The following is a 12,425-nucleotide window of genomic DNA, read 5'->3' as shown; positions in this document are numbered from 1 at the left end:
ATTCTGCCTCACCTACCCTTCTCTATTTCACCACCTAAATCTTCAATTAATTTTCGATCCTCTTGGGAATACATGGGTTCACAATCAATTTGTATTTTACTGTCTGGGACCAAAGACTGCACCTCTAATTTGCTCCTCTCAGCTGCTCCTTTGGCTTCCAGATCTGCCATAGCATTGCCCAATTCCTGAGCGGTATTTCCTTTCTGATGAGCCTTGCAATGCATGATAGCCACTTCTTTTTTTTGGTAGCTGCACTGCTTCCAGGAGCCTAAGAATTTCTTCTGCATGTTTTGTATGTTTCCCTTGGGTGGATAGGAGTCACCTTTCTTTCCATATCACCCCATGGGCATGGCCTACCCCAAAAGCGTATTTGGAGTCTGTCCAGATATTAATCCTCTTGTCTTTAGCTAATTCCAATGCTCGGGTTAAAGCTATTATTTCTGCCTTTTGTGCCAAAGTATTTGGGGCAAAGGCTGCAGATTCTATTACCTGATCCATAGTGGTTACCGCATGCCCTGCTTTGCGGATGCCTTATCGAACAAAGCTGCTTCCATCTCGGTACCAGGAGTCTTCAGTATCTTCCAGCGGCTCCTCTTTCAGGTGCGGTCAGCTGGAATAGACTGCTTCAGTCATTTCCAGGCAGTCATGCAATAGCGGTTCTCCTGTGATTCCGCTGAGGAAAGATGCTGGGTTGACAATGTTAGTAACCACTATTTCCACATCATCCTGTTCCACCAGAACGGCCTGGTATTTAAGGAACCTTTGTGGTGAGAGCCAGTGCCCCCGTTTTATCTCTAATACTGTGGATACAATATGAGATATCAACACTGTCATCTTTTGGCCTAATGTAAATTTACATGCTGCTTGGATATTTAACACCAATGCTGCTATCGCCCTTAGGCATCTAGGCCAACCTTTACTTACTTCATCAAGTTGTTTGGAGAAGTACGCCACTCCCTTCTATATGGCCACAAGTTTTGGGCTAGGATTCCCAGGGCTATTCCCTTCTTCTCGTGAGAGAACACCCAAGGCAGGGGCATCCATTAGCTTCCTTTTCAGTGGCTGGAATGCTTTTTCTGCCTCTCCATTCCAGGTGAGGTCTTTTGGATTAGATTTCAACAGTTCATAGAGTGGCCTTACCAAGAGTCCATTGTTATATATCCATAGGTGACACCATCCCGTCATTCCTAAAAATTTGTGGAGTTCTTCAGCTGTCTGTAGTCAAGGGGTCTGACAGATGGCCTCCTTTCTTGCTGTTCCTAGGGTCCTTTGGCCAGCAGTTATCTCATATCCGAGGTAAGTCACCTGCTGCTGAGCCGCTTGTGCTTTCTATGGAGAGACTCAATAGCCATGAAGTCCAAGGAAACTTAGCAGACTGACTGTCCGTACTATACATAGTTCTTTCATTTCAGTGGCTATCAGTAGGTCATCTACATATTGTAATATTATTCCATTTCCATGTGTTCGCTCCCAGAGTTCCAAGTCTTTAGCTAACTGATTTCCGAAAAGAGTGGGGCTATTCTTAAACCCCTGTGGTAATACAGTCCATGTTAATTGTGTCCTTCTTCCAGAATCAGGGTTTCCCCATTCAAATGCAAAAAGCAACTGGCTTTCTGGGCTGAAGGATAGGCAAAAGAAGGCATCTTTCAGGTCCAGTACAGTACACCAGGCCAGTTCAAATGCCGGTTTAGTTAATAATGTGTATGGGTTTGCTACCACAGGATACGGATCTTCAACAATTCCATTAATAGCTCTGAGATCTTGTACTATTTGATAACTACCATCTGACTTTTTGACCATAAATTTATCCGGTGCCGGTATACGTATTCATAGGATTGCACAATAGAGACATACATATGCATAGGTGAGGCGGGGTTATTAAGAAAACACTTGTGTTAGCATTTCAGATCTGTCTCTGGTGGTCGTTCACTTCTTCAGGGGTCTTATCTTCCTCTGGATGAACTTTAGTCATTCAGCCATGCTCTCCTTCCTCTTGGTGATTTCAGCAGTTTAACGACTTCTGACCAACATTGCAGCTCCTGTTATCATGTCCTTTGCTTGACATATTGGTCCTTGACAAATACCAGCCCCTGATAAGCTTAAGTGAGTTTCAAGGCGAACAGGATTGTTAGGCATTGTCTAGCAGAGAGTTAGTCTCCTAAATCAAGCAATATTTAGCAGACAGTTAATTCCGGGTATCACTCAGTGCCATGCACAGCGTGTTAAACCTCTGAGGATGGAGACTGCACAACCTCTCTGGGCAGCCTGCTTCACTGCTGGGCTGTTCTCGTGGTGGAAAAAGGGTTTTTATGGCCAGGCTGAACCTCTCTCCTTCCAACTTAGGCCTATTACCTTTCATCCTCCCACCACGCAGCAGTGTGTGGAGTCCAGCTTCTCGATGGGTTTTGCTGGGCGGATGTTAGATGCCCCAAACACCTCCTCTGTAGGCCGAACAAGCCCAGTTCCCTCAGCTTCTCCTTGTAGGATAAGTGTTCCAGCCACCAGCTGTCTTGATGGTCCTCTGCTGACCTCAGTGCAGTTAATCAAGTGTCTGCATTGTATTGGGTGGGGGCCCAAAACTGGGTGCGGCATTCTGGGTGCTGTCTATAAAGAGTCAAGGAGAGGCAGATAGTCACCTCCCTCAATTTGCTCGCTCTGCTGTGGTTCCTACAGCCCAGGATGCTGCTGGTGTTCCTTGCTGCCAGGGCACACTGCTGGCTCCTGGTTGTTCCAGCCTTTTTTGAAAATGAGAACCGTTATGAATTTTTGAAGAGTCAAAATGCAGAGCGTGTGTTTGATTGCCTTTGGAGGTAGCCACTCCTACAGCAGTGATGTTTTAAACTACTTTTAATACAGACACATGTGGTAGAGAAAACAGCTCTATTCTCTTTTCATTTTCAAATGTTTGCGTAATGTTTAGAAATAAAGTTTTCTATTTCAGTCACAACTATAAAATTTGTAGGCGGTATATAATTTACATTATAAAGATTACTGGCAAAAGTGAGAACAACAGCTGAATTGGCTTTTCACTATCTGTCTTCAAACAACTTTGGAAGTATTTCCATTATAGATGAAATGTCCTAATTAGCTTCCCAGTAGGTGGAGCAAATGCATGTCAACCCAGCAGAGGAAACAGGAAATACATTTTTAGGTATTTAGAATGGCAGCTCCTAAGCTGCATTAAGCTCCATTAAGTTTTCTACTTAATAAGCACAATCAAGGGATACCCTTTGCATGGAGCTGTGTATCAATTGTCGTGGTTTTCATGGAGCGAAGACAGGCACTTTGGTTACAACAAGGGTGTAGAATTGTAATAACTATGTTTGATCATATTTGCTGTGTATGTTATTTGTTGTTTTAAATTCTTTTTAAAAATATCATCCCAAAAAAGTGCTTCCTTGAAATGAAATACCTGGAAAAAAGTGAACAAGCTTCCAGGTTCCGAAGTGAGTCCTCAGGTACTTGGTGAAGAATTTGTACTCCTGATATCTTATCTTATTTTCTGATCATGCTCTTTCATTTTACAAAAACTGCTACCTCTTCTATAAATCTTAACTTTCTTGAATCTTTTGACTCTTACACTTATGATACCATTGCTACTTGTCATTTTTATGCAACTTTAAAGTTTCCCCCAACTGTTTAAATTTAAATATGTGTTCAGTCTTTTTGCAACAGCGTAACTAGGTCAGTATTTTCAGGACTAAAGCTCTCATCAAATTGTTCTTGGCATTATGCAAGAGTGGCATAACTACAAAGTACCATCAGTGCTTCAAGAGGTACAATCGAACTTTCAAGAAAGGAAAGAATGAAAACAGGCCTGAAATAACAGATTTCCAGCGAAAAGAGGTGTAACTTTGGATAGAAAATAGGTGCTAAAACTCTGTGCCAATTTACTCAGCTGTGACAACTTCACAGTTTTTATTTTAGAAGGATTTTCAGAAGACAGTTTTCAAAAATTTCAATTTTCAAAAAAAAAAAAGTTTTCAAAAACTTTTCAATTACACCCCTCAGCTCACATCCTTCCTATCTCCCAGGCCGTTTATTTAGGGAAGACTGTTATCCTAATGTGTGCTCAGTGAGAACTGAAACACAGAAATTGTCACATAGAGTCAGGCTATTGATTTGTCTAGCTGTTTCTAGTGATGATTAATCTTACCTTTTGTGTCTTAATCTCCTGGAGTGGAATGTTATAAGTTGGTTTATTGTTAAATGAGCAAACAAAACCTCCTAGCATCCAGAAGTAATAAGGTAACTTTTACCCTATACTATGAGTTCACAACATTTATTATTTTTAAAACCTTAACCGTTTACCATATAGCATAATCTTTTTTTTTTTTTTTAACTGAAAAAGGTTTCATCTTTCAGTGTTGAAGGTAATAGTTTATTCTCATTATTAACTAACCACTATGGTCTTCACCAAAGTTTATATTCTTGCCACCAATCTTGCCTGAAATTACAGCTTAAATATACAAAAACATCTTTTGCATGATTTTCTCTGTTAGTAACAAGAACTGTTTATCACCTGCATTTGAAAATACACTATCTGTAGTATGTACAGGCTTTGGCAGCATAATGATTTTACTGTTACTTCACGATAAATTCCTTGCCAGCAGTTGGTGACAATACTGTCAGAGACATAGTTCTGATTTAATTAATCAGTTGTTAGCTTTATATTAACAATATCCCAAATAATGTGGTATGCAAAATATGTCATTTTAAGGGAAGTTCCAAGAATAGATTTCGAGAATGGACCTATGATCATTTTTAATAAGAAATAGAGGGGGGTGGTATTTGCCATAGCACTGATGTGTCAGAATATTGACAGATTAAGAACATTAATTTGCCCTTTATAATGTGGGTTTTTATTGTTTTCAAAATAACAAAATAATTGCTTTGAGCAAAAAAGTGAAAAGTGCTTTTAGTGAATAGAGAGCGACAATTGCGAGGTTCTTACTAAATTAGGAAAAACAAATAATGCTTGACATTTCTTGTTCTCCCTCTAGTGCATCAAATCTCTTTCTCTGGCAGCCTGTCATCTGGCAGAATTAACTATTGCATAGTAGTGATATTGTGACTAATACACAAAAATATCAGACACTAGCTAAATATTTGCAGAGGACCCATTTGTGACATGTTTACCATAGTTTGTTACACTGACTGGCATGCTGCTTGACATGGCACAATTTTTGAAATACAGGCATTAGTCAAATGTCCAGAGGAGGGACAGATAATCTCTTTAAACCCATTCTGTTCAGTGAAGAATGTAAGAGACAAATCTGGATCCTTCTGGAGTGCGTGCAAGCATTTCTTTAGCTGCTGTGGTATTTACATGCTGCAAATAACTCTGTATTTGCAATAGTGTAATGAAGAGATCATTCGTCAGCTTAGCTCCTGTTAAAGCATCAGTCTGCACTGCATTGTAGTATTCATTTGGGAGAAAGAATGACAGATGGGGGGTGTTGAAACCAAGGTAAGATAAAGCATGAGGGCATGTAATGACAGTTTAAAGGTCAGCATTTAATTGAATGTTAGATAAGAGGAGATAGCTTCCTCCTTTCACACCATGATACCTCTTTGTCCATTTACATTGTATATCTTGAGATTTTAAACTTCACTTGGCATTATTTTTTAAACAGCTGAGATCCATTATTTGCAAGATTGATGGTTTCATGAGTGTATGCGACCTTTAAAAATGAATGATCTAGATAAAGTTGTTTGGATAATCACTTTTGAGCAGGGTTTGCATATAAAACTTTGTGTTGGAGAAAATGCTGTAAAACCTAGTCAAACACATTGTTTTACAAAGCTTGGATTAAAAAGCAAAAAAAGCCAAGGAGTGTACTTGCACCCAGTTTGGAAAGAGTGTTAGAGATCTTAAGACTACCGCCAGGCCTTGGTTTTATTAATTATTCTATTTTAAACCCTAGTAGAAAAGCAACTTAAAAGGTTTGTCATCAGAAAGTGTTTTTCATTTAATAGATAAAAATGTGAAGGTAATTCATAGCCAGAAATGACCCATGTGCAATAATAATGGCTTGCTATTGCAGCTTGAAGTTGAATACCAGGAAGGTATAGAATTCATCAATACTGGGCTTGGCTATAGCCTGAGTCTTCATAGCAAAACCAACGAGAATGCACATTTATTACAAGCATTGAAATGTGGGAAGAAATACACACTTGTGTAACGTGTCAGGAGTAGTAATGTAATTATAATCTTAAATGTGTAGGGACATGCTTGAATGCATTTGTGTTGGGGCTAGCAAAGGCTTTTCCCGAATGACGTAAGTCTCCCTTAGAATCCTGGGCTGAGAGGCTGGGGCAAGTGTACTGTCCCCTCTCATGCCTCTGCTCTTGCAGCCAACTGTTACATCTCCTTGTTTGTAGGCTGCTCAGGCTTCATCATGTAATTGATATGTCCCCTCCTCCAGCACTTGTAGGGGAGGCTATTCAAGAGTTCTCAAGTGGCTGCTGCAAAGCTTTTTCTAAATTTTCCTGTTTAAATTTATTTCCAAACTCTTTTTACCACTGTGCTTCACTCATGAGTTTGTAGGTTCTTGCTGAATGGAGTCTGCCACAGGGCTTCATTGTACCTCAACATTCTTTCTTACATTTAATGGAAATTCTGCACTTAATATGTCTTAATAGTGAATTTGCCATTTATGTCTTATATTCATCACTGACTACATAAACCCAGCCCTCTTCCGTCACTTGCAGTTGCTAAGACTCCAGTTTAGGGGGGGAAATTGTAACTACTGTTCAGAAAAACGTAAGAATCACAATATATTTTTGTGTATAGTATTGTATAGCTTTAAAAAGAAAGTGATTTCTTTTTTTCTGTAAGCTTCCCACTGAATCAAGGCTTTAGCTGCCTTAGGGCCCTGGTCAGTGTAATCCTGAGAAGCTAAAGGTGCTCCGTTTTAATACCCTTTCCGTTTCTGGTCCTCTAATGAGTGTCTCTAAGTGTTTCAGTTAAAGTGAGTTTGTGAAAGTTTCTGTTTCGTGGATATCCACCCACAACAAAATCTGATTCTTCTTCCACACTGCAGGTTTTCAAACAACTTTTGTATGGCGACAGCTTTTGGCTAGTGTGGAGTTCTTAATACATCTAATTCCAGGACTAAAGCTGAAAGACTTCAGCATGCTGTTAGTCTTTGCCTGAAAATAAAATCCTTTTCTCTGCTTTATCAGTGTCACACTATGCTCATCTTTGCCCCCAGAATTGATCGCCTGTCTATTTTCTTAAGGAAGTCTAGGTGTATTTTTCAGCCTCAGTATTATACTTCTGTCAGCTTGTGCACCAGCTTTGAGTTCTTTATTCCTTTCAGTGTTATCTCATAGAAATTATTGTTATTTTGTTCAGTGAGTGAAATTTACTTCTGTGCTCTTGAAGTAATGGAGTACTATTTAAACCTTGTTTCAAGGCTGGCGTTGAAGTCTAGCGGTTTATATACCACCCTCCGGCCACAGAGGTGCTCTCCCAAATTATACAAATGTATGCGGGTGGATTTACTCACTTTAATGTAGTACCATTACCATGGACCTAGAAATAAAAGGGCTGAAGCCTACAGTGTCCCTCTAAACAGATTTTGTTTATATATAACTTGACAGTAAAAATAAGCAGATAGGAACATACAGCAATTCTGGATTAAAAAAAAATTACTTTGGACGTGATTGAAAATAGGATAAAAGTAATGACCAGGTGTCTTTCTGCCTGTTCTTTGGTAAACTTATCTGATAGTCCTTCTCTTGTCTTGTTTCTCTTGGCACATCAGTCTTTTGGGATACCGAGAACATCAGGATTTCTCTCTAATTGGGACTTGAGATGTCAAGCTGGTAGTAGATCATTCAGTAGTAGATCTGTCACCAGGTATCAGTTGAGTCTTGACCCGATACATATGTTTGGTTCATTAAAATGTGAACCTGCTTGATAAAAGGAAAATTTTTTGAGTGCCCTATTACATCGGCAGAACCAATATTATTTTTAAAATCATAATCCTGAAAGTTTTATGTGCTTCATTGTGCAGTGTTTTGGTAATATGAGTAAACATGCTTTTAGTATTTTATTTATTGTCCTTTATGTAGTCATCTTTATTGTGCTTTCTTTACTGAGTTATTCATGATAAAATTCAGAACTCTTGCATGAAGACTCTTTTATAATATATTGGTAAGGAGGAAATAAATGTGAATACATGGACTACGTAGAAAATTGCTCTTGTCACAAGTTAGACAATATTTTTTGAAAGAGTTGTCTTGTATGGTTAAAAAAGTACCCAGAACCTGTGTTACTGAAACAGATTCTTTTAGCTGTGGGTGCATTACCGTACATACAGTATACACAGGAAAAGTCATAGAGTGCCTCAAATCACTCATGTTTTGGAGTTTATGGGGGAAGGGAGAAAGCAAAAAAAAATCAATGGAGAGGAAGAGAGAAGAGGAGAATTGGGAAAGCATATTGAGAGCAGGCTAAAAATAGGGTTTCTATTTTTTTTCCCAACATATATAACAACTGTTTGAAGGATAATAGTTTAAGGGCTGTGAAAGGCTTATATACTGAAAAAGTGTAAATGTATTTACGAAACGCTGTTGGGATTAACTTTCCTTTGTTAAGATGGCTTGATATTGTTAATTGATATCTGTAAGAACTGCTTCTTCCTAACCACCTACAGGCAAAAACCAGACAGCCCTAAGAAAACATCACAACAGTAGAAAAGGATAACAAATTATCATAATGCAGATGTCAGTTGAGGTGATGAGAAGGAACAGACAGTGGCATATGACGTAAAAGAAGAAGGAACATAAAGACATAAAGAGAAGAGGAGGCTCCGGGGAGACCTTATAGCGGTCTTCCAGTACCTCAAGAAAGGGGGCCTACAAGAAAGATGGGGAGAGACTGTTCAGTAGGGCCTGTTGTGACAGGGCAAGGGGTAATAGTCTCAAAATAGAGGGGGTAGATTTAGGTTGGATATTAGGAAAAAATTTTTACAATGAGGGTTGTGGAAAACTGGCCCAGGTTGCCCAGAGAGGTGGTGGATGCCCCATGCCTGGAAACGTTCAAGGCCAGGTTGGACGGGGCTCTGAGCAACCTGATCTGGTTGGAGATGTCCCTGCTCCTTGCAGGGGGGTTGGACTGGATGGGCTTTGAAGGTCCCTTCCAATCCAAACCATTCTATGATTCTATAATACCATGTATAAAAATAGGAAATTAGGGCCACTTGCTTTCTCCTGGTTGTGCAGGAACTTGTGCCAGTTGCTAGAATTGAGAAGTAACACATTCAAAACTGGGAAGGAGGAGTTCTTTCCCTCCTAGAGCGCATAGCTGACTTGGAGCACTCTCAGATGTCAGTGTAGCAACAAAAATCAGCAGGATTCTGAAGCCTCTTACTCCCACTGACGAAATATTAAACCCCTTTGCAGGCCTGCTGGAACTGCTGTGTCTAACATGGAGGTGGGAGAGTGGGCATATGAGTATTTCTGGACAGTGAAGAGAAGTACTAGCAAAACTTGTAAAAAGTAGAAAATTCTTTTGGTTCTAAAAACATAGGCATCCATTCTGATCATGCAAAGGTTTGTAAGACACCTTTGCTAGCAGCAATAACACAATTATTTAACTACAAAATAACTTCCCTAAGTACCAACTTTAAAAGGCAGTGCTTTATTTAAAGCATGGCTATTCTGAACTAGTTCAAAGCTGTCTGACGTAATTTGATTTGAGTTACCATTTAGTAAACAGTGCACTGCTAGAACAGGACTGGTTTAATTTGTCAGATTTTATCTTGAACCAAATTATAATGTATGTTTGACATTAATACCAAAGTTACTAGTGATAAACGAGAATAACCCATTTCTGCATTTTTTCCCAGACGCCTGAGGAGCTAGAAGATGTATCTGACCTTGAAGAAGACCACGATGCACGTAGTCGTACAAGTATTCAGACCGAAGGCAAAACTGACAGGGTATGTATTACACCAGTTTATTTTAAAAGCAATTTGATGAGGGGAAAAATGCTATTGTGTTACTGTTCTTGTAAAGACACTTAAAGTCCTGCAGTGAATCATTAAAAATCTTGTTTCAACTCTTAATAGATTTCTGAAAATGTGCAGAGGGCATAAAACTGATATATATGACCTGAAAGAGAAAAAGATGGTGTAATTAAAGTTGTAAACACTAGGTGAACATGTAAACTAGCAGAAAAATTCTTACACTTACTGAATGAAATTCTAACAGGTTACAGTTTCATAAATGTGGCTTGGTCTAATAGAGGATAGGTTAATAAGGATTCTTTTATATCTGGGTCTTACTGAAACCTGCAATGTGTATTAACCAAACATAACCTCTACATATGAGAAAGTTCACATGCACAGAAGAGAAAGAGGTGTATCTGGAATTTTAACTGCTGCAGTGCATGAGTTACAGACTTTTCCTGCTGTGTTCGTGTGTGAACCTATTCTATAGTTTTTGCTCAACTAGTGAATTCAAGAGGAAGTATGTAAAACTTCATACAGTAGTTGACAATTTCTGTATTTTTAGAAGTTGTGAATCTGCTTTTCCTCTTGTATCATCATTGAACCTGAGGATTTAACTGCACTACTGGGTTTTGATTATTATTTACATTCAGATATTTTTAAGAGCCTGAAAACATTTTTGACATAGCAAAAGGTTTCTCAGTACAAAATTGATGTATTTAGCAAGCAAACATTAATCTTCTTTATCTTTCCATTTGAAATAATATTTCAGCAAAACTGTGCTCTTATTCACAACTTTCTGAATTGGAAAGATCCGTGGGACCAGAACGGTCTAGTTCATTATTTGTTTGCTCAATACCTAGAGCAACAAGAGATCTCTCATATTTAATTGATTCTAGTATTATTCCCATAATGGAAATTATAAATGATAGAACTAGATGGGGAAAAAGCAAAACTTTACAATATAAATAGAATTATGTCAAGAAAACAGAATCTTGATTCACATCTGTTTTTTAGCAAAGACTTTTTTATTCAACGCATACAAATATTTTCTTTGTAAGACCCTAAATACTAATTAAAAAACACTAACCAAAATGAATGCTGTTCACTTGTGTTGCATTTGTGCATATCAATTATATGTTAATTAACTGTCAGTTGTTTCTTAAAACATTGTGAGAAATGTAACAATTGTGTGAAGGATCATCTCACACAATCTTACTACTCAATAAACATAATTGGCAGTTTAAATATACTAGCTGTCCTTTCCAATTTAAATTACTCTTTGTAATGTTAGCATGTTTTCCCTACGTTACAGGCTAAAATTTCAACTGTAATTAAGAAAGGCAAAGTTTTCCTTCAAAATGTTATCCATATAGATGCTATGAATTTGGTTGGAACAGGTCCAGATGGTGTGCTTGCATATTTTCATAAATATCCCATAATGAAGGCACTTGAAGTTTTTCTCTCACTGGGAGAACTGAAGTGCTAGTTTGTAGATGTTTACTATTACAGAGTAATTCCAGTACCTCAAGGGGGCCTACAAGAAAGATGGGGAAAGGCTGTTTAGTAGGGCCTGTTGCGATAGGACGAGAGGTAATGGTTTTAAAATAGAGGGGGGTAGATTTAGATTAGAAATTAGGAAAAAATTTTTTACGATGCGAGTTATAGAACACTGGAACAGGTTGCCCAGAAAGGTGGTGGAGGCCCCATCTCTGGAAACGTTCAAGGCCAGGCTGGATGAGGCTCTGAGCAACCTGACCTAGTCAGGGATGTCCCTGCTCCTTGCAGGGGGATTGGACTAGATGACCTTTGAAGGTCCCTTCCAACCCTAACCATTCTATGATTCTATGATTCTATAACAAAAGATCCACTAAAGCTTGAAAGATCGCATTTTCACACAGGGTCTTCCTCTTCTCAGATAAACCAGAGTACTGCTTTAAAGGGAATGTTTTTTGAAAATAAAACCATAAATGATGCATACTTCCAGATGACTACACAAAACAAGAAGTAAATGCTGAGGACTGTTGTAGGTAGGGAGCTGGCTATCAAGAACCAGACGTGTAGGCTATTGCTGTGGAGAGCTATCTCTGGGATACACTTTTCCTTGTGCTGCACATAATCTACACTGTCAGCGAATTTATTGGGCAGAAGGAAGGGACCATTATACAGATAAACCATGGTTAATACATCTGAAAAAACCAGCATTTTAACAGTACATGATGTACATTTCTATTTTTGCTTCCTTTTCACCCCAAATTAATAAAATTACTGTAAATGTTTCTTTTGGAGGGATCTAGATGGCAGACTTTGCTTAAAGCCTGATTCTGTGTCTTTGCTTGGGAACAATTTTCCTAGATTTCAGATTATGCTATCAGGGCCATAAATGGTACATTACCCCCAAAAGTAATAGAAAATTAGAGCTTTGACTAAATTAGATACGTACCCTCTCAGCCCTAATCAACA

General features: G+C 38.6%; 1 protein-coding gene across 1 annotated transcript in view; it reads left to right on the top strand.

Moving 5' to 3' along the window:
• CTNNA3 (catenin alpha 3) overlaps positions 1-12,425 on the top strand; it is a 475,445-nt gene that overhangs the window by 407,297 nt on the left and 55,723 nt on the right. Inside the window, exon 13 of the mRNA XM_086752374.1 lies at positions 9,861-9,953. Within this exon, the coding sequence (XP_086608500.1) occupies positions 9,861-9,953 (93 nt within the window). The remainder of the gene's footprint in view (positions 1-9,860; positions 9,954-12,425) is intronic.

The sequence above is a fragment of the Chlamydotis macqueenii genome, chromosome 7 (genome assembly GCF_036417535.1).
Source record: "Chlamydotis macqueenii isolate bChlMac1 chromosome 7, bChlMac1.mat, whole genome shotgun sequence".
Taxonomy (NCBI): domain Eukaryota; kingdom Metazoa; phylum Chordata; class Aves; order Otidiformes; family Otididae; genus Chlamydotis; species Chlamydotis macqueenii.
This window is presented reverse-complemented; position numbering and strand designations above follow the sequence as displayed.